At 49.6% G+C, this 22,146-nt stretch overlaps 2 protein-coding genes across 4 annotated transcripts in view; one reads left to right on the top strand and one right to left on the bottom strand.

Annotated features, from left to right (window-relative positions):
- Positions 1-22,146, bottom strand: part of ZMYM3 (zinc finger MYM-type containing 3) — a 31,561-nt gene that overhangs the window by 8,570 nt on the left and 845 nt on the right. For 2 of the 3 annotated variants that reach the window (XM_041396333.1, XM_041396332.1), the window contains exons 2-13: positions 12,231-13,121; positions 11,528-11,571; positions 11,069-11,141; positions 9,981-10,272; positions 9,372-9,549; positions 8,791-9,003; positions 8,059-8,209; positions 7,407-7,522; positions 3,824-3,910; positions 3,346-3,496; positions 2,592-2,764; positions 1,999-2,164 (exon numbers count right to left, since the gene is read on the bottom strand). In XM_041396333.1, coding sequence (XP_041252267.1) covers positions 1,999-2,164; positions 2,592-2,764; positions 3,346-3,496; positions 3,824-3,910; positions 7,407-7,522; positions 8,059-8,209; positions 8,791-9,003; positions 9,372-9,549; positions 9,981-10,272; positions 11,069-11,141; positions 11,528-11,571; positions 12,231-13,107 — 2,521 coding nt within the window. In that variant the 5' untranslated portion in view covers positions 13,108-13,121. The remainder of the gene's footprint in view (positions 1-1,998; positions 2,165-2,591; positions 2,765-3,345; positions 3,497-3,823; positions 3,911-7,406; positions 7,523-8,058; positions 8,210-8,790; positions 9,004-9,371; positions 9,550-9,980; positions 10,273-11,068; positions 11,142-11,527; positions 11,572-12,230; positions 13,122-22,146) is intronic. The other variant, XM_041396334.1, reaches the window with a different exon arrangement.
- The window catches only part of LOC121331900 (translation initiation factor IF-2-like), a 2,144-nt gene continuing 1,947 nt past the window's right edge, over positions 21,950-22,146 (top strand). The window contains exon 1 of the mRNA XM_041396732.1: positions 21,950-22,066. Coding sequence (XP_041252666.1) covers positions 21,950-22,066 — 117 coding nt within the window. The remainder of the gene's footprint in view (positions 22,067-22,146) is intronic.

Raw genomic sequence — 22,146 nt, 5'->3', positions numbered from 1 at the left:
CACAGCACAGCTGGAAAGCTCCTTGTGTAAGCGGCTCCTGGCTTCAGCATCCTTCCTTTGCAAACTCAGCAGTATGCTACAGTCCTGGGGCAAGGATGTCCACAGCTGTCCCACATCTGGCAGGGGACTGGTGTGGCAGAGCATACAGAGGACTCAGTGCCACCAGCAGTATCCACTAAGCACAGGAGCTGCTGGGGCAGCCTGGAACTCGTGCTCAGCTGAGCACTGACAACTGATGACAAGCTTTTCCTTGGCTCCCTTTAGTCCTTACAGGTTGCATGGAGATGCAGCTGTGGCACAGTGAAAAGTGATGCCCCACATACCAAGCAGCAGAGTTCTGGGGGGCCTCCAGAGATGTGGTGGAGGTCTGAGACTCTCATGGTTGTTGGTGGTGCTGAAGGTACTTCTCAGTCTTGTGATCCATGGCTCCAAGGAGACAATGGCTGAACAGTGTGAAACGTGCTTCCCTCTGCAGGCAGAGCCTGCCCACTGTGCCTGTCCCAAAAGCTGTGTTACAGATCTCTCAAAAGCAACATGCTTTGACAGCAGAGGACAAACAGAACAGCATGGCTAGGGCTGTGGAATCATTTGGTGAGCTACAGGAACCAGCATGTCGCACACCTCTTTCTCCCTTGGGCAGCAGAGCACAATAAATCAAACAGAATTCCCATGGGCACCCTTGTGCCAGTAGAAACCAACAGTTCTTTTTCCAGGTCATTCCAGTGTGCTGCCACTTGAGCTGTCACCTCACACAGCCTGTTATGGAGAGTGGCTCTTGGAAGGCAGGTTGGGCTTCCCCTAGCTGGGGGAACCTGCTGCTTCTGGCAGAGCAGCTCTGCTTTGCTGCCTGAGCAGCAACAACATCTGGAGCTTCCCCTGTCCTATGAACGGTGCACTACAGTCAGGGGAGGAACCTCAAGAGTCTGGAGATGGAGGATGAGGTCTCCCATGCGAAGGTCCTCGTCTTGGTTTCCCCTCCTTGGCACACCCTAGCCAGGGTTTTAAAAGTGATGAAATCCCAGAGAGGCCAGCAAAGCCTGAACCTGTGATGCAGGTATGTGTTGAAACTTGATGCACTGAAGCAAGTCCCACTGTAAGCTGCAAGCACTTTAACTATATCCCCCAGGTCACCCAGGAGATCACGGCCTACAAAGACCAAGCAGAATGAGACTGCAGGTGTCCGAGGGCCAGGTGGTGTCTTGTCACTGTCACTAGGAGCACCTTCCATCCTGAGGGATCCCAAAGCACTTTGCAATCTTCCATAAGGAACTGGCTTGAGTTAATGATAGGAAATGGGGCAACAGGCAGTGAAAATCTCCTCTCCAGCTGGCACTCCATGGATGCAGAATGGGGTTATCTGGGACACAGGGTTGGCAACTCCCCAAAGCTGCAGTGAACTTTGGGTAAGTGGTAGGACTCCAACCTAACATTGCAAGACACAGTGCCTCCAGCAGCTCAGTGCTCCCTCAAGACCGTTCTAGGTTCAGCTCTGGCTGAAGGAGAGCCCACCTACAGCATCACCAGCACCACTTCCTGCAGCACCCTTCTTTGTCCTTGAATGTTTCCCATCCAAGCACTGACCTGGCCCAATCCAGATTAGTTTATGAGATCTGAGAAGGTCACAGCTCGGAGGTGGTGTGAGGCTGCAGGTGGATTGTCATGCCAAACCACGCTGTCCCCTAACCCTGTAAATCGAGCTCTCCGCTGGCAACTTGAGGATGTTAAATCCCTGAGTATCCTCGCTAAGAGTGTGAGCTACAGGCAGCACGCTGGCACCGGCTCCTCCCGTCTGGGCCCTGTGTGTCATAGAACCATAGATGTTAGAGATGGAGAAGCCCATTAGGTCCCACTCCGTCCTTTCCCCCCCAGGGGCCAGTGCAGGATTGTTCCCTAGCGTCTCCTCCAGTCCCAGGCAGGCAGCTTCCACCCCCTGCTGTTGAGTCTTCCCTGTGTCTCTCAGACTGAGCTATGCAGGTTCCCTCCCTCCCTCCTACTCACTGTTCAGCAGGCTCTCGGGCCCCTTCTGCGTGTCCAGGTTGGGCTGGTTCTGTTGATTGTAAAATCGCAGCAGACACTGCTGGTTGCAGAAGTGTTTGATTTGCCCCCGCCAGTGGATGGTTTCCAGCAGCTTCCCCTGACGCTTGCAGGCATGGCACCGAGCTGCCTAAAGCCCGCATCAGCAGGAGAGAAACAACGAGTAACTAACCACACCCCCTCCGAGTGCAACACAACTCTCCAGTGAAAGGTGCACATCGCAAGGTGCAGTGAGCTTCCCCGCAGCAGTGCCCTGCCAGTGCCAGCCAGGGACTCCAGCGGTGCGAACTTCTCCCAGCAGCACTGGCCGCGGATCCAGCACTGCGAGCTTCCTCAGCGCAGTGCTCTGTCTGGCAGGATCAGCTGGGGACTCCAGCTACGTGAGCTTCCCCGTAGCAGTGTCCCGTCATTGCCAGGCAGGACTCCAGCAGTGCCAGGTTCTCCGCAGCAGTGCCAGCCAGACTCCAGCAGTGCGAACTTCCTCAGTGCAATGCCCACTTATCTGGGTGCCGTGCCCACCACAGCACTTAGCACAAGCTGCCAGTGCCAATACTGACCTTGAAGTACCAGAGCAAGTATTTGCTTTTGCAGTCTTCACTACAGAAGTCCCAGGTGCTGCCCTCCAGCTGCTCGGTGACCGCCCGCTGGCAGGTCTGAGAACAGTAGGTGCAGGTGATGCAGCACAGGCCCAGGTTCTTGGTGAAATCCTGTTTGTAAAGAAGCACACACCCTGCGGAGAAACAATAGGAGTGAAACCTTCCCAGGATGAACTGGGGGCCTCCCTGACCCAAACATGACCAGAATCCAGGTCTGCGGAGACAACAGAGCACACGCAACACACTGTAGGGAACAATCCAGCACTGGCCCCTAGGGCTGGGATAAGATGGGACCTCATGGGGACTTGCCATCTCTCACCTCCATGCTTCTAGGAAGAGTCTGACTCCAACCTCCTGTGTGCAGGAACCCAGCAGGCAGGGCAAGGCCAGGTCAGGCCAGCCCAGACGCAAGAGCGTAGAAGTGCATGATGACAGGAGGAGCGGAGCTGCCACCTGCTGTCTCCCCAGCCCCCAGAGAGAGAAAAGCTGTGAGAAGGCCCTCCCCAAGGACACAATGAACGGTAAAGATCTTGCCCTAGGGCCTGGCTGGACAGCAAGCCATCCCCACAACAGTCCTCCCTTCACTGCATGGCAAGGCTCTTGCCCCAGGGCCTGGCTAAGACAATCTCCCCTCTGTTCCTCTCCATGCTCTCTTCTCCTCCCCCAGCATGGGCTGGCATGGGGGCTCTGCCTCTCCCACGCCTTCCCCAAGTACCTTCGCTGCAGAAGTTCTTCTCCACTCCAGAGAAACGGATCTTCTCATGCAGCAGCTTCTCCTGCTTGCAGTGTTCACACTGAGACACCACCCCACGCAGCCGCTTGAAGTCCTCGCAGCAGTCCTTGCAGCAGAACTGATACACCTTGTCCTGACAAAGAGACCAACCAAAGCCAGGTCAGCCAGGCTGGCAGGAGGTTCCCACACTTCTTAAGGAAGCAAGAGAAAGACTACAGGGCTGAGTTAAGTCCCCAGCTCTCCTGGCACAGCATTTGGCAGGAGCGGTCTCCTCCCTCCTGCCATCCTGCTGAACATCAGGAGTGCAGCCCTCACACAGTCTCCAGGCACATCTCTGCAGCTAAGGCATTCAGAGGACTGCCAGAGGAAGAGCTCTGCTTAGAGCAGGGAGAGGAAGTACCCCAGAGGTTCTCAGCAGTGTTGGCCTCCACCTCAATGTGCCCCCGGGGGAAGTCCTCACCTGCCAGTCTAGGATCTCCGGCTTCCCGCTGAACAGATTGTGACAGTAATGGCAGTTGAGGTGGATCCCACCTTCCGGGCTGGTGCGCTGCAGGAGACAGAGACAGCTCATGGGGGGAGAGCAGCTGGGGGCCAGCAGGCACCTGCCTCACACTGCCACCTCCTTCATGGCCTGCAGCCTGCCTGGCCCCTCAGACCTGCTGCCACTGTGGGGACTCGGTCAGTCCATCACATCTTGTCTCAGGCTCCTGGAGAGATGATTCTTGAGAGCAATTTCACTTTACTTCCACTTTGCTGGGTCCAGCTCTTCTCAGGAAGGCAAGCTTTAAAGCTGTCATGCCACTGGATTTGAAAACTTAAATTATGAGGGCTCTGTTACCTCTTCTGAGGATTTCTCTAAAAGTTCTTGAAGCACAGGTGCCTGATTTCTATTTTCAAGAAAATGCAACTTAAGAATTCAAGCAGCCTCTCATCCCATTTTCTGCTAGATTAATCTGCTAGATTAAACAGCAATTGGTGTCCTGTCCACAATACATTTAGCATTCGGTGTCTTATCCACAAGGATATATTTATTAATAAAGTCATTCCTGGTTTTCTTTCTGATAACTTCAAATACGACATTCTGCAAGTGCCTCAGTACAAGCGTTTTTCAAGCCCAAATTTCATTTTTGGGTTTTTCTTCAGAATACTTCCAATTTTTCTTAAGCATTGAAAATGAAGTGGACATTGGAGAACATCCTTCCTAGGTGTGCATCATTCTAGGCAGGTCTTTTGCTCCCTGGTCCTCAAACATTAACTCTGTTTGCCTGCTTGTACTTCCAATAAATTAATCCTTCCCTGTGTGGCTGTAAACTGAGATGCTCATACTGAATAGTTCATCTGCTGTAATTCTATGGCCTTTTTAAAATCCTTACTTTCCAGGATTTGCATCTCCACACTACCTGAGTAAGGCTGACAGAAGATCTGCACTGAAACTGCATTTAAGCACACTTAAAAGGAGGAACCAGCCTTGTCAATCAATCCAATTGCTTTGCTTTCTGTGACTACCCTGAATGCAGCATGGACTAACACTTCACCAGTTTTTGTTTCAGCTGCTAAATTGCATCATGCTTACTTTGACTTTATTTCCAAATGATCAATTAAGATGTTGAAGTCCCCGGGCTTAACACTGATTCTGAAGAAGCCATTTTGAAACATTCTCTTCAGTGTTTTTTCTTTGACAAGTGTCTTTGGAGATCCCTCAGCAAGACAGTTCCTAACCCAGGTGAGGCATGGGTTTACTCATATGTTTACAATGCTGATTTTATATGGTAATAATTCGAGTTAGATGAATTAATGAAGTCCCAGTTGGGGAAAGGGGAAAAGTTGCAACCATTTCTAAAATGGGTAGAAAGGAGGACCCTGGAAACAACTGAACTGTGCAGTGCCTGTGAAGATCATGGAACAGATCCTTCTAGAAGCTGTGCTGAGGCACGTGGAGCACAGGAGGTGCCAACACGGCCACCAAGGGCAAATCCTGCCTGATCAACATAGTTGTCTCCTCAATGGAGTGACTCCATCAGTGGAGAAGCAAAGAGCTATGGGTGTCATCTCTCTGGACTTCTGTAAAGCCTTTGGCACAGTTCCCCACAACATCCTTCTCTCTAAACTGGAGAAAGATTATTTGATGGCTGGACTGTTTGGTGGACGAGGAATTTGGTTGGGTGGTTGCATCCAGAAGGTAGTGGCCAAAAGTTCAATGTCCAGATGGACATCAGTGACAAGTGGTGACCCTCAAGGACCTGTCCTGGGACCAGGACTGTTTCATGTCCTCATCAAGGACACAGTGGATTGAGAGCACCCTCAACAGGTTTGCAGATGACACCAAGCTGAGTCTTTCATTGAAATGCCTGAGGGACACAGGGACAGCCACAGGGACCTGGACAAGCTCCAGCAGTGGCCCGTGGGAATCCCATGAGGTTCAACAAGGCCAAGTACAAAGTGCTTCACCTGGGGCAGGGCAACCCCAGTACAGACCCAGGATGGGGATGAACAGATGGAGAGCAGCCCTGCAGAGGGCTTGGAGGTGCTGGTGGATGAGAGGCTGGATATGAGCTGGCAACATGAGCTCACAGCCCAGAAAGCCAAGTGTGTCCTGGGCTGCCCAAAAAGCAGCATCACCAGCAGGTCAAGGGAGAGGATTCTGCCCCTCTGCTCCACTCTGGTCAGACCCCCCCTGCAGTGCTGCCTGGAGCCCTGGGGTCCCCAGCACAGGAAGGACATGGAGCTGCTGGAGTGAGTCCAGAGGAGGGCCATAAAAATGACCAGAGGGTTGGAACAGTTCTCCTGTCAAGAAAGGCTGAGAGTTGGAATTATCCAGTTTGGAGATGGCTCTGGGGAGACCTTCTTGTGGCCTTTCTATACTTAAAAGGGGGCTTGTAAGTAAGATAGGAACACATATTTTAGTAGATTCTGTTGCAATAGGACAAGGGGTAATAGTTTCAACCTAAAAGAGAGCATATTGAGATGAGCTAATTTTGTTTACAATGTGGGTGGTGAAACACTGGCACAGGTAGGTGCCCTAACCCTGGAAATATTCAAGATCAGATTAGACAGGGCTCTGCAACCTGATCTAATTGAAGATGTCCCTGCTCACTGCAGGGGAGGCTGGCCCAGATGACATTTAAAGGTCCCTTTCAACTCAAACTGTTCTATGATTCTAGTCTTATGAAATCCATTCTAGTCTTACAATGCTAAAAGCTCTATAGCTACACTACTCAGTGAAGGACTACATCAAGGATTCATAAAAAACCCCAAACAAACAAAAAGAAACCCACCAAAAACCCCCAACCAACCAAATGCCTCCCATCCTGCCAAATAAAAAGCCCCAAACAAACCAAATCTCAAAATGAAATGTTGCACCTGCTGGTAACTAACTCTTACCTCTAGATTCTCTATGTTTTCTCAGTTGCCCAAGACATGTCCTGGCCTGAGTTTCTCAGGTCTTCCTGGCTGTTACCTTGTTCTTTACAACTGTACAAAACTAATATTCTTGAAATTGCCTATGAATACCACAGACATCTCACACACACTGAAACTTAACATCAGAAGATTAAAAATCACCAGTCAAGCCTTTGAGGATTATTAAACAAGAGGTATCCAGGCCTGCTAGTTGTAAATTCTTAGACAACATGTCCTGGAAGACTTATGCTTCTCAGTGACACCTGGTGAGAGGGCAGCTCTGCCCCTTTCCACCCAGCTCTCAGGTGTGCACTTGTGCTTTGCTGGCTTACTTGTGCACTTGCTTGTGCTCTCATAAGGTCACTCCATCTCAAACCACTCAGGCAGCACAGCTCTGCACTGCCCTCCTGCTGGGCAGAACCTGATAGACAGAGTGAATTGCAGCCCACCTTATCCCAATGCAGGATGGGGACATAGGGCCAACACTGGGATTTGAGCAATCACCATCACTGCAACTCCTGTGCTCCAGAAGAGACTTTCTTAGGAGCCCTCCCTGAGGAGCTCAGGGAAGGTGGTGCCTCTGCTTTGTGTGAAAGGAGGCATGAGCTCCGTGGCCCAGCCCAGCATGAAGGATATTTCAGTACCTGGAATTTGGTCCAGCAGCTGGGGCTGCAGAACTGGTAGACAACCCGGTCTGTCTTGTTGTAATAGCAGGGTTCAGATAAACTCTTTCTGCAGAAGCTGCAGGGTCTAGGGGGACCTGATGAAAGAGATAGGAGTTGGTGAGGGCAGCAGCACAGGATGTGGGAATGGATTCTGAGGATGGCATGCAAGCTACTCACTCATCCTCAGTCTGACAAGCTATTACCAAAAAGCAAGGGACAAGAACAGAAGGAAACTAAGAGCACCAGATTCTGCTAGGACAGAAATGTTAAACAGATGGAGAGCAGAGTGATTCACAGAAGTGACCCTGGCTCTATAGGAATTTGGACAAAACAGGCTGCAATACTTGTCCCACTCCTGGACACCCCAGTACACCATGTAATGGGAAGGGCAATGCCAGCACAATCCAGCACAACTGCTCCCTGCATTCATTCTCAAGAACAGCAATGTACACTACCCTCAAATAAGATGTCTACATGCTGCAAGGGTTGCTCCCTCTGCACTTCCACTTGTCTCACTGGACTCTTCCCCCAGGCTTTTACCTTCTTTTCAGTCCCATCCACAAGCAATAAACAATACCAAGGAAGGAATTAAGTGGAGAGGTGATGATTTCCTTTACACAGGTGCTCTTACCAACTAAGCCTGACTGCTTCACTTTGTGGGAGGTAGTGCAGCAGATGGAGCAGAACAGGCCCATCTTGCCACTGCGATCCACGTTGGGCAGCATGTCAAAGTTCTTGCACAGTGTCTTGCACCACATGCAGGGGTAGACCCGAGTGTTCTTCTGCAAACACAGAGCAGAACAGAGCTTCCAGGAGACCATCACAGCTGGCAAGGTCCAGCTACCACATCCCACCCCACTGCTGTACTCATTACAGGACTGCTCTCCTACAGTGACCACCTGGTGCCAGGGACAGGCTCACAGTGTGATTCAGATGGTGGTAGCAAAAAAGCTGCCTTTGGCACTTCAACTCCTCATTTCAAGGGTGGCCTGGCAGGAATACAGTGTTTGGCAACCCCTTCCAATACAGTTAAGTGAAGACTGCTCAGGTGACAGAGGAACATACCCAGCCCAGCTTTAGAGAGACATCCAGAAGCCAGTCCATGCTAACTGCATATACCACTGTCACTCTACCACTAGTTCATGGACTTTCTGACCCACGCTTGGGTCCATGGTAGACCCCATGCAGATAAAATCAATTCTGTTTGCCTGCTTCAGAGTTTCCCCACAGCAATCTTGTAACTGCTTTGTCAGCAATCAAAGACCAAGTCACCCACTCTTTAATAAAATGCCCTGTGCCACACCAAGCAAAGTTGCTGTGTGCCCACAGAGAACCCCCCACCCAGGCAGCTGCCCCCACTCACCTTCTTGTAACTGTTGAGACACGCAGAGTTGCAAAAGCGTTTTTGCTGGCCTTCATGGAAGAGGTACTCCAGGGGCAAGCCCTTGTTGTAGATATAAAGTCCACAGTTGTCACAGCAGTTCGTTTTCAGCCCCTTGGTGGCCCGGAACTTGGTGAAGCAGGCGTCACTGCAGATGCGGTGAACCACGTTCCCATTGCTGACCTCGTGCTGGATCTGCAGAGACATCACTGCTGTCACTCCCCAAACCACCACGGGCCTCCTTCCAATGCAGCTGTACCAATGCAAGCACAGCCCTTGGGATAACAAGCACTAAAACTCTGGGAAGTGCCATACTGGAAGCTGGTGTGGACTCATGGTGGACTCCCTTGCCAAAAGTCAAAGGAGCAACTGGGAGAGCAGAGTGGCAGGAAGCAGTGAGCCTCAGGGCAAGGAAAAGCTTGAGAGTGAGCCTAAGCCAGCTCAGGGGCTGAGGCCTCACACCACAGGAAAACCTGGCAAATGCCCTGGTCTTGGCCAAGACTAAGTGCTGCAAATCCTAAGCACTTCCTCCAGGATATGGGAAGGACAAGGGATTTGTTTACCTCGCCAGGTTTGTGGCAAACACTGCAGCGGCTGGTGTCCGAGGCATCTGCAGACTGAGGTGCTGGTCTGTGCTGCTGGGCCTCGTAGAGGGAAAGGCAGACAGAGGTGCAGAACTCATGGAAAGAGCCACCTGAACCAATCTGGGCAACCACAGAGTCCTTGGTGTTCCAGATCTCCCTGGGGATCAGGAGGGGATGGGTTAGTGCAGGGACATGTGTGTCCTGCCACAAAAGGATAGGACGGCTCACTGCAATGCACAGGACTTTCTGGTGTCCCAAAAAGTTGGCAAGAACTGTCTCACAGCAGCTTCTCTCCTGGCCCAGGGGAGATATGTCTGAAGACAGAGCATGCAGGAGGTTGTTTTGAGGGGAAGCTGGAATATGGGGCACTAAGTCTGGGGACAGGGAGGGAAAGCAAGAGTGTGAAGGGAGTGTAAGGAGCATGGGATAGGGAGTGTGTGAAAGAAGACATGGGGCAGCAGCTGGCAGTGGGCAGGAGTGATGTGGCTGAACGAGGGCCATAGGAAGGGGACTGGCAGGAGAGCTGTGGAGCAGGTGAGTGGGGTTCACAAGCACGGGAGCGCTGAGCAAAGGGGAATGAACACACACTTTTTGCAGAAGGTGCATATCTTCTTGCCAGGCGGTTTTTTTGAGAAGGTGGTGAGACAGGAGCTGGAGCAGAAGAGCTGAGGAAGCCCTTTTCGCTGGTAGGCAGTCTGGCCCTTCTGCAGGGGGGTCCTGCAGTTGGCACACGTCATCTTGGTGAAGGTGGAGCGGGCGGCTCGCTGCGCCATCTGAGCGCGCAGCGACATCCGAGTGGAGCGCCGCGTACGGAAAGGGACAAAATCCTCGTCGTTGGGATCATCCACCATCGCATCAGAGTCTTCATCAGAGACTGGAACTGCAGAGCAGCAGAGCAAGATCAGAAACCCCTCATTAGGAAGTGAGAAATTCTGCCGCGAGACACATGCTGGGATTTTCTGAGTCACCTTTCTAGAGTTTCTCTACATACTTTGTTCCTGTCTGGTTGGAATGATAAAGGGATCCTTAAAAGAAATTCTGTTGTAACTGGAGATGAATCAAGAGGTGTTTAAACAAACCAGGCTTAAATACAATTCCTGTCTAGGAAGTCATGATATGCCAAGGTTGAGCAGAAGCCCAAAGAGTGAACATCTACCCTGTAAGAACTGTTAAGACTGGAAAGGGAATATGCTGATCACCAGATTCTAGCACAGGCAGGCAATAAAGGAGCAACACTCAAATACTAGGGAATGGCAGGGTGACATTAAATATCTCAAAGAACAGACACTTCACATACTTCTCCAGGAAAATCTCCAAAATGCCACCTGCATTCAGACAGCCTGCTCTCATAGAGAGAAAGGAAGAAAGTTCCTGTGTGAGGAGATGGAAGATGGATTTCCTGGGAACAACCCCCAATCTCATCCTGTTACTTAGTGCTTGGTGCCCACACACCACTGTAAAAATACTACAACGCTCCCTGTTTTGACCTAAGTGCCCTGAGAAAGCAAGACAAATATCCCAGGATGAAGAGTTGTGGACCTGTCCTATGTAGAAGGGAAGTCTGCACGGAAGTTCCAGAGTTCCCACTGTACTCACACCATGAACTACCTGCCCAGAATGGATCTGGGCCATTCTCTCTGGCTGAAAACAGGGACTGGCCAGCCCCAGTTACTTACTGCTCTCTGAGGAGTTCACAGTCTCAGGCCTGACAGTTTCTGATCTTCTGGGTCGTTCGCTTCTTTTCTGCTCCTAGAAGACATTCAGAAAATAGTTAGGCTAACTAGCAGCTAGGACAACCATGGACCCAGATTATGGTGAAGTTCCAGCTTCTGGGATTTGGTTTCCCAGTACCTAGACTGAAAATGGATAAAACTCCACGGACACCTGATTAGAGCTGGCAAGACAGAGAGAGGGGAGTAGGCTTATAAGAATGACATTTCAGCTGAGGGTAGCAGGGACACACTGAAGCCACATTACAGCATAGTGGCATTGCACAGGGATCATTCTGTCACAGGAGTCATGCAAACTCCTTTCCAGATGGCTGACAAGACAGCCAGTGTCCCTCACAGAGTCTGACAAGAGCCAGCCATGCTCTATGCTCCTGTACCATACATACTTGACTGCATTTTCCTCACCTTCTCAGCCGGCGGCTCGCTTCCCTTCCCAGACAGGCTTTCTCCTGGAACAGAAGCACAGAAGAAGCTTGCATCTAGCATCTTGCTTTTCCCCAACAGAAGAGCACAGGTGTTCTCCAAATGCAGCCACCCTTTGGGTCAGTCAGCACATGAAGCCTCAGCCTGTCCTGGCTACCAAGTACAGTTCTGGTGGTGGAAGGTTCCTAAGCTGCAGACCAAACACACAGACTGGGAGGAGCCCTGTAAGGGGGAAACCTCCCTGCATGGGGGAGCAGGCTGGGTGGGCAGTTACCTCCAACTGCTTCTGACCAAGACCGAGCATCTCCTGGGGATGGCCAGCCTGGGCAGAGGAACTTTGCCTATTGGAAACACCTGCTGGTGACCCTCAGTTCCAGCAAAGACTCCAGCCATGAAGAGAGTGCGCTAAGCTGATGTGCAGCCACAGCTTTACGGGGGAAGCTCCTTGCTTCCAAAAGCACCAAAAATCAGTTAAAGCCACAAAAGCCAGAGCAAGAGCTTGTGCACACCAGAACATTATTCCCTTTACACAAGAGGCTTTGACCAAATCTAGACCACCAGAAGGTTGGCTATTTCCATAGCAGGGGACGAGCTGCAATGCAGAGCAGACTCCAGCTTCAGCAGTGTGTAGCTGGATGACCTCCTGAGCAAAAGGAAGCCAGGTTCTGCTGAGCCAACAACTTACCTGCTGGTGGTAAGGCTTCCTGTGCTTTGAGTACACTGTTTTCTTTAAGTGAGTTCTTCCCATTATCATCCCCTTCCTCTGCCCGGTTTTTCTCCACAGGCTCAGGGGGCAAAGCTGCAGTTCTGTTGTCTGGGCTCAGTTGTACCTCTGCCTCCCCTGCCAGCCCTTCCCTCTGCACAGGTGAGCTTTTCCTTGGTGCCTTCAACTTCATCTTCTTTGTTTGTTTAAGACTGATTTGGGGTGGGGGCACTGTGGGATTTGAGGACTGTGCTGTGGTTTCTTCCATGGCTGGGGCACTGCTGAGGTCCCTGGAGTCAGGGACAGGTTGTTGGGGTGATCCAGGGGCATTGTCACCAGACAGTGCAGGAATAGCAGCAGCACCATCTTCCTTTACATTCCCAGAACAATTTTTTGGTGCATCCTCCCCTTCTTTCCCTGCTTCTGGACCAATGGCTTCCCTAGACAGGGCAGAGGAGTCTGCTGGTCCACCCTCCACGTCCTGGGAAGGTTGTGCCTTACGCAGCCCATCCAGACCCTCTGGTTTATCCACCAAGTCAGAGGTTTTACCCAAATCATCTAAGACACCAGGTTTCTCCAGCATCTCCAAGACATCAGGTTTATCTAGAGCACAGTCATTTGATTTATTTAGTTCAGACACACTGTCTGCTTTCACTACAAGGTCCAAGTCCTCATCTGCAGTCATCTGCTTGGATTGGTCCCAGCCAGGGGGCTGAACAACTGAAACTTCCTGGGTAGAAGCTGTTTGGGAGCCCGGGAGATCTTCACCAAACTCCATGTCAGCAGGGAGATCACCAATGAGCGGTTTGTCAGGCAAGGACAGGGGGTCCAAAGATCCTGAAAATTCACTGGAATCCATTTAGAAGATGGCAACTGGAAATGAGAGAGAGACTTGCAAGTTAATGAAAAGCAGTCTAACACAGAACATGAACTGTCCACTCTTCTGAACACTGCTGCAGTAAAACAAGGCCCAGGAATGCTGCCAGACCATAACGAGGACACCAGACACCAGCAGGTGAATCACCTCTACTTGTGAGGGTACAAGAGTCAGCAGCAGGATGCAGTAGTTTGGTATTACAGACCTTTGTGAACTCTACAGCCCTCACACACCTCACCATAGCACAGCAAAGAAACTTGCTTATGCTAAATGACACACTGGGGCATCAGAAATAGCTCGAGCACCAATTCAGGAGGCTCCACACCAATGTTCTGTGGTAATATCACCAGCCCTGTCTTCTTCTCTATCCAAACAATCTGGTCTGTCCCTTCTCCTGATCTGTTCTTATGGAGCTAGCACATTTTTAATTTTTTAAAATATCTTTTTTCTCTTAAACATAGAGGTAGAAATAACTCCCTTCAAGCCCTGAATTGTGAGTCTTAACAAGATACAGGATGACAACATGCATTAATCTTGTCAGAGGACAGATGTAAACAATGTTACAGTATAACTACAGCTACTGCATAACCCCAAAAATACCTTGGCTAGTATTCAGACATGGAACAATTGGAAAAGCTTAAGTTAGAACTAGGAGGAGTTCTGGAGAGTGGCAAGAAGAAAGGTGGTAAAGCTCTGATGTTAAAAGCAGTCATAAGAAGAACAAGTAGCAAGATAGACAGAAGCAAGCAATGCAGAGTCAGGAAAAAAGACCAGTGTGACTTTGCAGGGCACAAACAGTGACTTGAACAGGAAGGTGTGATGCAGACTGACAACCTCAGGGGGAAAGTTACAGCCCAGCTCCTCATGGTTGACATCATCATAAGACAGAAAGCTCAAGACTTCGAGATGAGGCAAGTAATATGGCCTAAAACTGAATTATACCCCCACAAGGAGATAATGGTTGACAAACCCCAAGAGGGAAAGGGAGAAGGAGCTGGAGTCTGCAAGTGGGAAGGCAGTGTAAGACTTGAAGTAACATTGTGTCCCTGAACAGGCTCTAAGGAGACAGTACAAAAAAGGCACTACAATCAAATTATATGGCAACAACCTAGCCCTTCCAATCAGAGTAATTCCAATTCTAAATTTAGCACTGTTTTAAGCCCTGAATGAGAAGACACGGTACTTTTGTTTATTTGGGCTTACAGTGGGCATAACTCATCTATATCAATGGAGGAGGAAGCTTGATACAATTTCACTGATGATGATTCACTTATTCACTTAACTCTTTTTTCATACCCTTCCCTCTGAAAGGACAAGCAAATTTTCACTCACAAATTATTTGCTCAGAACTAAACAGAACATACTTGGACAGAGAAGGTAGCCAGCTTCTGAAACTTAAGACAAGCAGGAATTTAATTAAATCATATCCAACAACTGGATTTCAAAGCCACCACCTCCTTATTTTATCTAAATACACAATAATGTTTTCTGTTTCCTGGTGGCAGATAAAGCACTGTTCCCACAAACCCAATCAGAAACTAAAGCAAATGTAATCTTTAGAAATGCTCAGCAAGATTCATCCCCAAAGACTTTGGTGTTTCTGTTCACTTTTAGTTAGAAGATAAGACAAAACTTTTAGAATAAGCCAATTCCAGAGCAATGCAGGATCTAATACATGTTTTAGGTTAGATGACAGAAATAAGAACAAAGTGCAATAGAAACAGACATCTGAAAGAAAGGTCCTAAGGATCTGAAGCAGATGAGAACCCTTCCAAGATGATAAACAAGGGTTTTTTTCCTGCTTTTCAGAATATGAGCAATGTCTCCTGCTCAAAGATATCCCCCACCCAGTTTCACAGACAGCAGACCCTACAATAATAAGCCAAAAACCCTCAAGGCATCCAGATGAGGAAGGAAAATTTATTTATAGGTATACTTAACAGAGCTAACATACCCCTCAAAATGACCTCAGACACTTTGCACAAGTTTGCCATGAACCACTAAGGTCACTCCTAAAGTAATTCCCACTTTCAGCTGGCCTAGTCTTTGCTCGATAGAAATAGACCCTGCAAACATCTGGAGCATAAGAAATCCATTTGGGCATTCCCTCCCAGAGCATAATGCAAGCCACAGTCTACAAACTTGTCCTGTAACTTATGGACCAAAGGCACCTGGTGTAACAGTGCTTTAACAGTGCCTTAACACTGCTTTCAAACTTTGGGTGATAGAATGCAAGACAAAACTCTGACTTAATGGCAATGTCCTTGACCAACAGGAAAGTCTGAAAGAGAAGAAGTATTCTGCAGACTAAGGCAACTCCAAACTACCAGGATGTGGCTGGAACAGACCCCTCTGCAGAGGCAAGGCTGTAGTAAGAGCACTCACTCACACGCTCTGTTTGGAAGCACAGCCCCTGTGCTCGAGGCCCTGTCCCCTCTCATCTGCTCTGTCTGAATCCTCCCAGCAGAACAGCTCACACTTCTGGAGAAGGAACCAAAGCTTCTTCTTAGGCTGTGCAAAGCTAAGGACTGCTGCAGTCAGTCCAGTGAAAGGAGCACGTACTCAAATATCCTGTTCCTATTCACACCAAGAACGGATACCTGGGGAGAGAGTATAAGAAACACAACCAACAGGATGTTCCTCTTCAGCACATCCCCCAGTCAAGGAATCAGCTGTGAAAGAACAACTTGGCTTGAGCTGCACTGACAATGTCCCTGTTAAGAGTCTGTACTGGGCAAATCCTCTGCCTAATCCCACTTTGAACCAATTTATACTTTGGACCTCCTAAAATTCCAGTGGTTTTAAGTCCTGCAGTTTAACATTCAATTTTTAGAAGTATTTTCCTTTTGTTTATTTTCAACCTGCTGCAGCAGAGCTCCAAGGTGATACAGGGCAGGTGAATGCCAACTCTTGATATATTTAAAAGAATTTGGAAAAGCTGTGGAGTTAAGAGATGAGGCTGGGCCCAAGGTGATGCTGACAAACAGTGTGAGTGGGAAAGCACAGACTGTCCCTGACAATGAATTCTTTATAGTGACTTTCAACTACCAGCTGATAAGAATGAGGAAGGAGGCTCTCAAAATAGGAAAGAACGGTATTTTCCAGTTCTGTGGGTTGCTCTGAAATCAAACTCAACCTGAAGAAATTAGAGCTGCTCTGCTGCAGCAAGGTAAGAAGCTCTACTTCTCTCTGCCCCAGGCAGTCAGATTTGTCTGGGCCTTCTGTTGAGCTTCACAGTGAGTTAAGCTGCAAACAGAGCATGCACTTTATCTCTGGTAAAGTCTTTTCTCACCTTCCACAACAGAAACAGAATAGCTTATTGTTTCTGGCAGGTGCTGAAATGATCCACCACAAGTCATCACCTCTCTTATTCCAGGACCAGCTGATGCACAGCTCAGTCACTGGGGTTTGGTCACTGGTCTGCTCAAAATCTTCCTCTTTTCCAGCCATGTAACTGGCAGCAAGGAGAGTACAGTGCAACGTGGCTTGGCCAAACCAAGAGGAGGCAGTGTGCTGAAATCCTGCACTTAGCAGCATATATAACTGCTCCATTTGGGAACTCCTCACTGAGGAGTAAGTACTCCCTGGAGTATTCTGTAAGAGATATATTCTTGGGAAGAACAAGCTGAAGGAGCAAAGTCTCTTGCACAACAGCCTGCAGCAGAACACTTCTCAGATAGCAAGTAAGCATTCCCAAAGAAGTGATGGGACAGCTGGGGGTCCTCCCCAAGTGTGCAGGAGTGGCACAGAACATGACACTGATGGCCAAACCCAGTACCTGTGACTGCCAGACCTGCCCAGCTCTTTCTGCCAAAGAGGGACATATGGGATCTTCTCTCAGATCTGGAAGCTCGAAGTGCAACATCTCTGCTAGGACACTTAAGCACATCCAAGTGCTTAAGTGTCCCAGCCTACCTGGGACTTTATCCAGCTTATTAAAGACATCAGTGGTGCTGTAACTCAGGTAACCATTAGCAGGGGAATATGTGGCCTACCTACAGAAATGAGGCTCTACCATCAAACATTTAATTAAAAACAGAGAGGAAAAAAAAAAAAATCTGTTGTTACTCCCTCCTGATGAAGAGAACATCTCAGAAGTCTTTACAGCCCACAGGAAAAAAAAAAATCCCACATGCAGTTACTGCTCTCCTCTAGCAAAGGAACAGGAACTGCTTGGGTATCTGTCCTGGACTTCTGTTCATGGACATGTATTCACATTTTCAATACTTTTGAAGGCTGAAGGAATCTTTTTCACTATCAGAGATAATTTGAAATATGAAAATAATTAACTAGTAACTATAAAAGACACTTAAATCAACACTTCAGCCACCTCCCATCTACAAGGTCTGTAAGACTTAAGCAGAGCTCTGCAAGAAGTTTCTATTTTTTGTGCCAAATTTTTGAACAAACAGCAACACTAGTATTTCTCAACAAAAATACTGTCAATACACAGTTCAATCAATAAAACATTAAGAAAGTAATATCATGTCCTACCAGCATGGTTTCAGTAAACATATCTTCATCAACAATATTATACTTTGAGTGGTGAGCACAGCAGAAGCCAACTTCTCTGCTGTGACTTATCTGAGTTTATCTGGACAGCTGATAGCATTCTAAATTCAAGCACTGCAAACCTTTACTACATACTGGCTAACTCCCTTCAACACAAATGAATTTACAAAGAATCACCAGTAAACTAAGCACACTACTGTGGACCATGTTTCAGTCCAGTCAAAATTCTCCAGAAAGAGCAGAATGGATTTTGTTATTTACTAGTGTTTTTGGAGAGGCAGCTCTCTGAGCTGCAAAGTCAAAGAGCACAAAGCCCACTTGGTGACATTCAGTACAGTGCTACTTGCACACAGTGCCATGTTAGACCATCACTGTCTCATTCTTGGCTACTGTCTACAATTGATAACAGTTATCGGAAGAATTGAGATGTTTCAAATAAAAAAAAAAATCTGACACAGTAACACAAGAATCCCAGTGCTTTATGAATCAGCCATGGTTTAGAAAACACCCTCCAGTGCTAAACCTATTTTGTTCCCTGAAAAAGAAACAGAGACAGGACCCATCTCAAAAAATCACAAAATAAGATCTACAGCAGACAACTCCTTAGAGATACAGACAGGTACACACAAGGACACAAAAAGCTGGAAATCAAAGCTGGACAAGCTCATAAACACATGATTAAACAACTGACCATGAGATCTGTAAACCCTCTGTGACTTGGAGGTTTTACATGCAGTGACTCACTCCAAGTCAGCCACAGCTCCTGCAGATGCCACTGGTCAAGCCCCCGTGCTTTGCAGGCAGGGTTTGGTGAACACTGTCCCACCTCCAATGCATGATTGGTTCTCAATCAGTGCAAACTGCAGAGGCTTTCACCACATCCCCTTCAGGCCAGTCTTCACGTGTCACTGGGACTGTCTGCACAACTGTAACTGGTACGCAGGGGAAAAAAGGGAATTTCCAGAATTTCACCAGCAGCATCGAGACTCCAGCAATTGTTTTTTGATAGTCCCAAAGCCAGGAAAGGAGATCATCACTAGATTTTCCTACAGCAGGAGCCCCAGCTCAGGGCTGCAGGCTTCAAATGTAGTATGACAGCCACCCTGAACCCAGAAAGCCTAAATCCTCCAGCACTGAGCAGCTGGTGCTGCAACACACAGCCATGAGTCTCCTGTAAATTCCTCAAAGGCAGGAACGACCAAACTGGATTTTGAGCTCGCATTCCAGAAACTTCACCTCAGTTTCAAGAAAGTACAAGAAGGACAAATTTCAGAAATCTCACAGAATTGCCTGGAATTAGGTTTACCAGGAGAATCCCTGCAACACTTCAAATAAAACTGACAATATTCCTCAATCTCAGCATTATCTGCTGCTAACCATAGCAGTAAATGCTAAGACAGGCAACAGGAGCATCCTCATCAATCCAGAATGCCATCCTGGAAGCAGCTTGATATGGCTTGGATCCCCTCACATCCTGTAAGACCAGGATCTACCAAAGCACTAAGTGTCAAGGCTTTGCAACAGAGAAAAGAGTAACAAGTCTAAGTACATCCTTAGAGCAATGCTGTCTGGAGAGCAATTCAGCTTCAAGAACCAACTCCACTCAGCCATCCAGCCCAAGAGAAAATTCTCCTGGTGTTTGTACAGCCAAAATAGTGTTAAATGCTGGGGAAATGGGTGAGTGGGTAAAAATGCTTTGGAAGTACTATCAGAAGCACAACAAAAAAGGCTTGGAGGTACAGCATGCTTGAGCAGTGTGTGTCCAAACTGCCTTAATGATATCAAGGCAATGATTAAAAAATATAGAAGACCTGGAAGTGGTAAAAAACAGATGGTCATCAGGTCTGTCTACCTGTTGCCCAAATGCTGCAGGAAGGCATCAGAATACCTGACAAAGTGTTCTGGCACATCCCACAAGCAGCTGGAGAGGACAGCTGCATGGACAGCAGGTTACTCTCCAGAGGAGTGCTGCAGCCTGGGAACAGGCCACAGACTGCCTGGAGGTCCTCAAAACCCAACTGGACAAAGCCCTGAACAACCAGGACTCGAGTCAGCTTTGCTGTGAGCAGATCAGTTGGACCAGACACTTCTAGAGGTCCCTTACAATCCAAATCCATCAGTGGTTTTGTGAATAAACCTTACTGCACAGGGAAGACAGAGAAAACAAAAGGGCAGAGTCTCTTAAGAGGATCTATCTTTGAAGGCAAAACATGCAATTTTCCTAAAGAGGCCCTGCAGAGCCAAAATACTGGAAAAACAGTGTGAGCTGTCTCCTCTGCCTCCCTGACATTCCCAGACCTCTCACCTCACATGCAGCTCTTCAGACTGGCCCTGGGTAAGGCTGCGTTGAGCAGAGCAATGTCTCACCTCACCTAGAGACCAACTCCTCGCCCCTTGGGCTGGGCCAGCAGAGCAGGCTCACAGCAAGTGGAGACAAGGAGACAGCAGAGCCCATGGCCAGCAGGACTGGTGAGGATGGTCCCAAATGCTGCCATTTCCTGACGTGTACCATCAGCAGAGGAGGAAGTTAATAAAACACTACTGAGACTAAAACACAAATCCAGTCAAATCCTTAGCACTGCCTTTGCTAAACTAATGAATGCACTGTCACATCTGTAACCTATTCCATACTTCCACTGGATGGCTTTGACCACAACCCTTCTGCAGCAAGGCTTCTGCCAGCACGTCTGTGTCCATCAGAGTTGTGCATCCCAGCATCACTGACCACAAGACATCCACAAAGTTATCATACAAGAGGCTTTGCCCCCAAAGTGAGGCCATAGGCTCAGCCTGGGCCCTTGCTCCGGCTGCCAGAGATGTGGAAGAATCTGTTGTCACTCACTGTCATCCTCCAAAGCAAGGGCACTCACAGGGAGAGGGATGTGAGCAGGTGCAGAGAGAAAAAGAGGTTGTGCAAATATGCACTATGGAGCTGTGAGGCTCAGGTTAGTCATTACAGCTCTGTAGGCTGTGGATATTCCTTTCATAAGGTTGAGCTCACAATAACAACAGGGCTACGCTCTTATCACCAGCTTTGATCCCAGGCTAGGCAGGGTTAGGTGAGAAAATGCAGATTAAAAGTTTTCTTGGGGATTGCAGCTGCAATGAAAAGGAAAGAAGTTACAGCCTAGAACAAAAGCCATACCTGGAAGCACAGCAGGAGCAGAGGAGAGCACAAATGAAGCAGCTCTCATCCTCATCAAAAGAGGCTCCAGGAACTATCCCTCAGCACTCAGTTGAAAATCCTACCCCCCACCATCACCAGACACGTCCAGCGCTGTCTCTGCCCACACAAGCATATCTGATGCCAGGGCCTTTTCCCATGCTGGGCACACAGCACAGCCAGCTCCCTGCCTCGCCAGGCCTGCCTCCACCTCTAGGAACCACTCAGGAGCTACTTGATGCTCCCCAGGGCACCTTGTTGGCCACAGCTGCACTGCCCACACGGGGAGGCTTCAGCACACTGGAGCTTCCCACAGCAGCCCAAGGCAGCTCCAGCCCCGCGGGGCTGCACCTTCCCCTCACGGGGCCAGATCCTCGAGAGCAGCACATGCTGCCCAGGGACACACACCCCTACCAGGCCTTGAGGAGGCTCCAGACTCCGCCACACAGGGGAAGGCTGTCAGAAAGGTTATCCAGTTCACAGAGCAGCAGCTGCTGAGCCCCACAGACTTTGCTCCTGCGTGTGGTGACAACACCATAAAGGCTGAGCCCCTGGGGACACCGGGAGAGCCGAGCCCGGGCGGGTGCCAGGGCCCAGCTTGGGGCAGAGGCTGCCAGGGCTGTTTGCTGTCACTGCCCAGCACAGCCCCTCAGCAAGGACAGGCCCCGCTGGGCTGAGCGCTTCAGGGCCTCCCAGGAGCCATGGACCCCGGGCCCAGCCTGTGCGCGGGCACTGACGTGGCTGGGGGGCACAGCCAGCCCCAGCCCCCCACCAGAGCTGCCCCCCGCGCCCCCCTGTGCCAGCCCACACCAGGGACGGGCGCCAGGCTGGGGCTCCCCATCCATCGCAGGGGAGCCAGAGACCACCTCCCACAACAGGGCAAGGATCTCACTGGGGTCTCCATGGAAGCAGGGTGGGAATGAGGGTCAGGCTGGTGGGTTCCCCAGCCACAGTGGGGGGACCCACAGCCCAGACCCCTCCCCAAAAGGATTAAGGGTCGCAGGATCCCCCCCCACTGCAGGGGGCAAGCTCTGCACCAAGTCGGGGATGGGGGTCACATGGGCGCTCCCCGTCCATTCCGGGTGACTCCAGAGACCACCCCCATCCAGACCGAGGGCCCACGGGGGTCTCCATGGAACCGAGGCGGGGATGGGGGCTAGGCAAGTTCGTTCCCCAGCCACCCCGGGAGGGGTGCAGAGACCACCGCCTCCCCCGCACTGCAGAGCAAGTCGCATTGGAATCTCCATTGGACTGGAGCTGCAAGGGGTGGGGGTCAAGCTGGAGCTCCCCATCCATCCCGAGGGAGCCCACAGCCCAGATCCCCCATAAGGGGCGAGGGTCGCACA

Source organism: Onychostruthus taczanowskii, unplaced genomic scaffold (assembly GCF_017590055.1).
Source record: "Onychostruthus taczanowskii isolate IOZ18803 unplaced genomic scaffold, ASM1759005v1 scaffold13, whole genome shotgun sequence".
Classification (NCBI taxonomy): domain Eukaryota; kingdom Metazoa; phylum Chordata; class Aves; order Passeriformes; family Passeridae; genus Onychostruthus; species Onychostruthus taczanowskii.
Note: the sequence above shows the minus strand (reverse complement) of the source record. Positions and strands in the feature narration are given on the sequence as shown.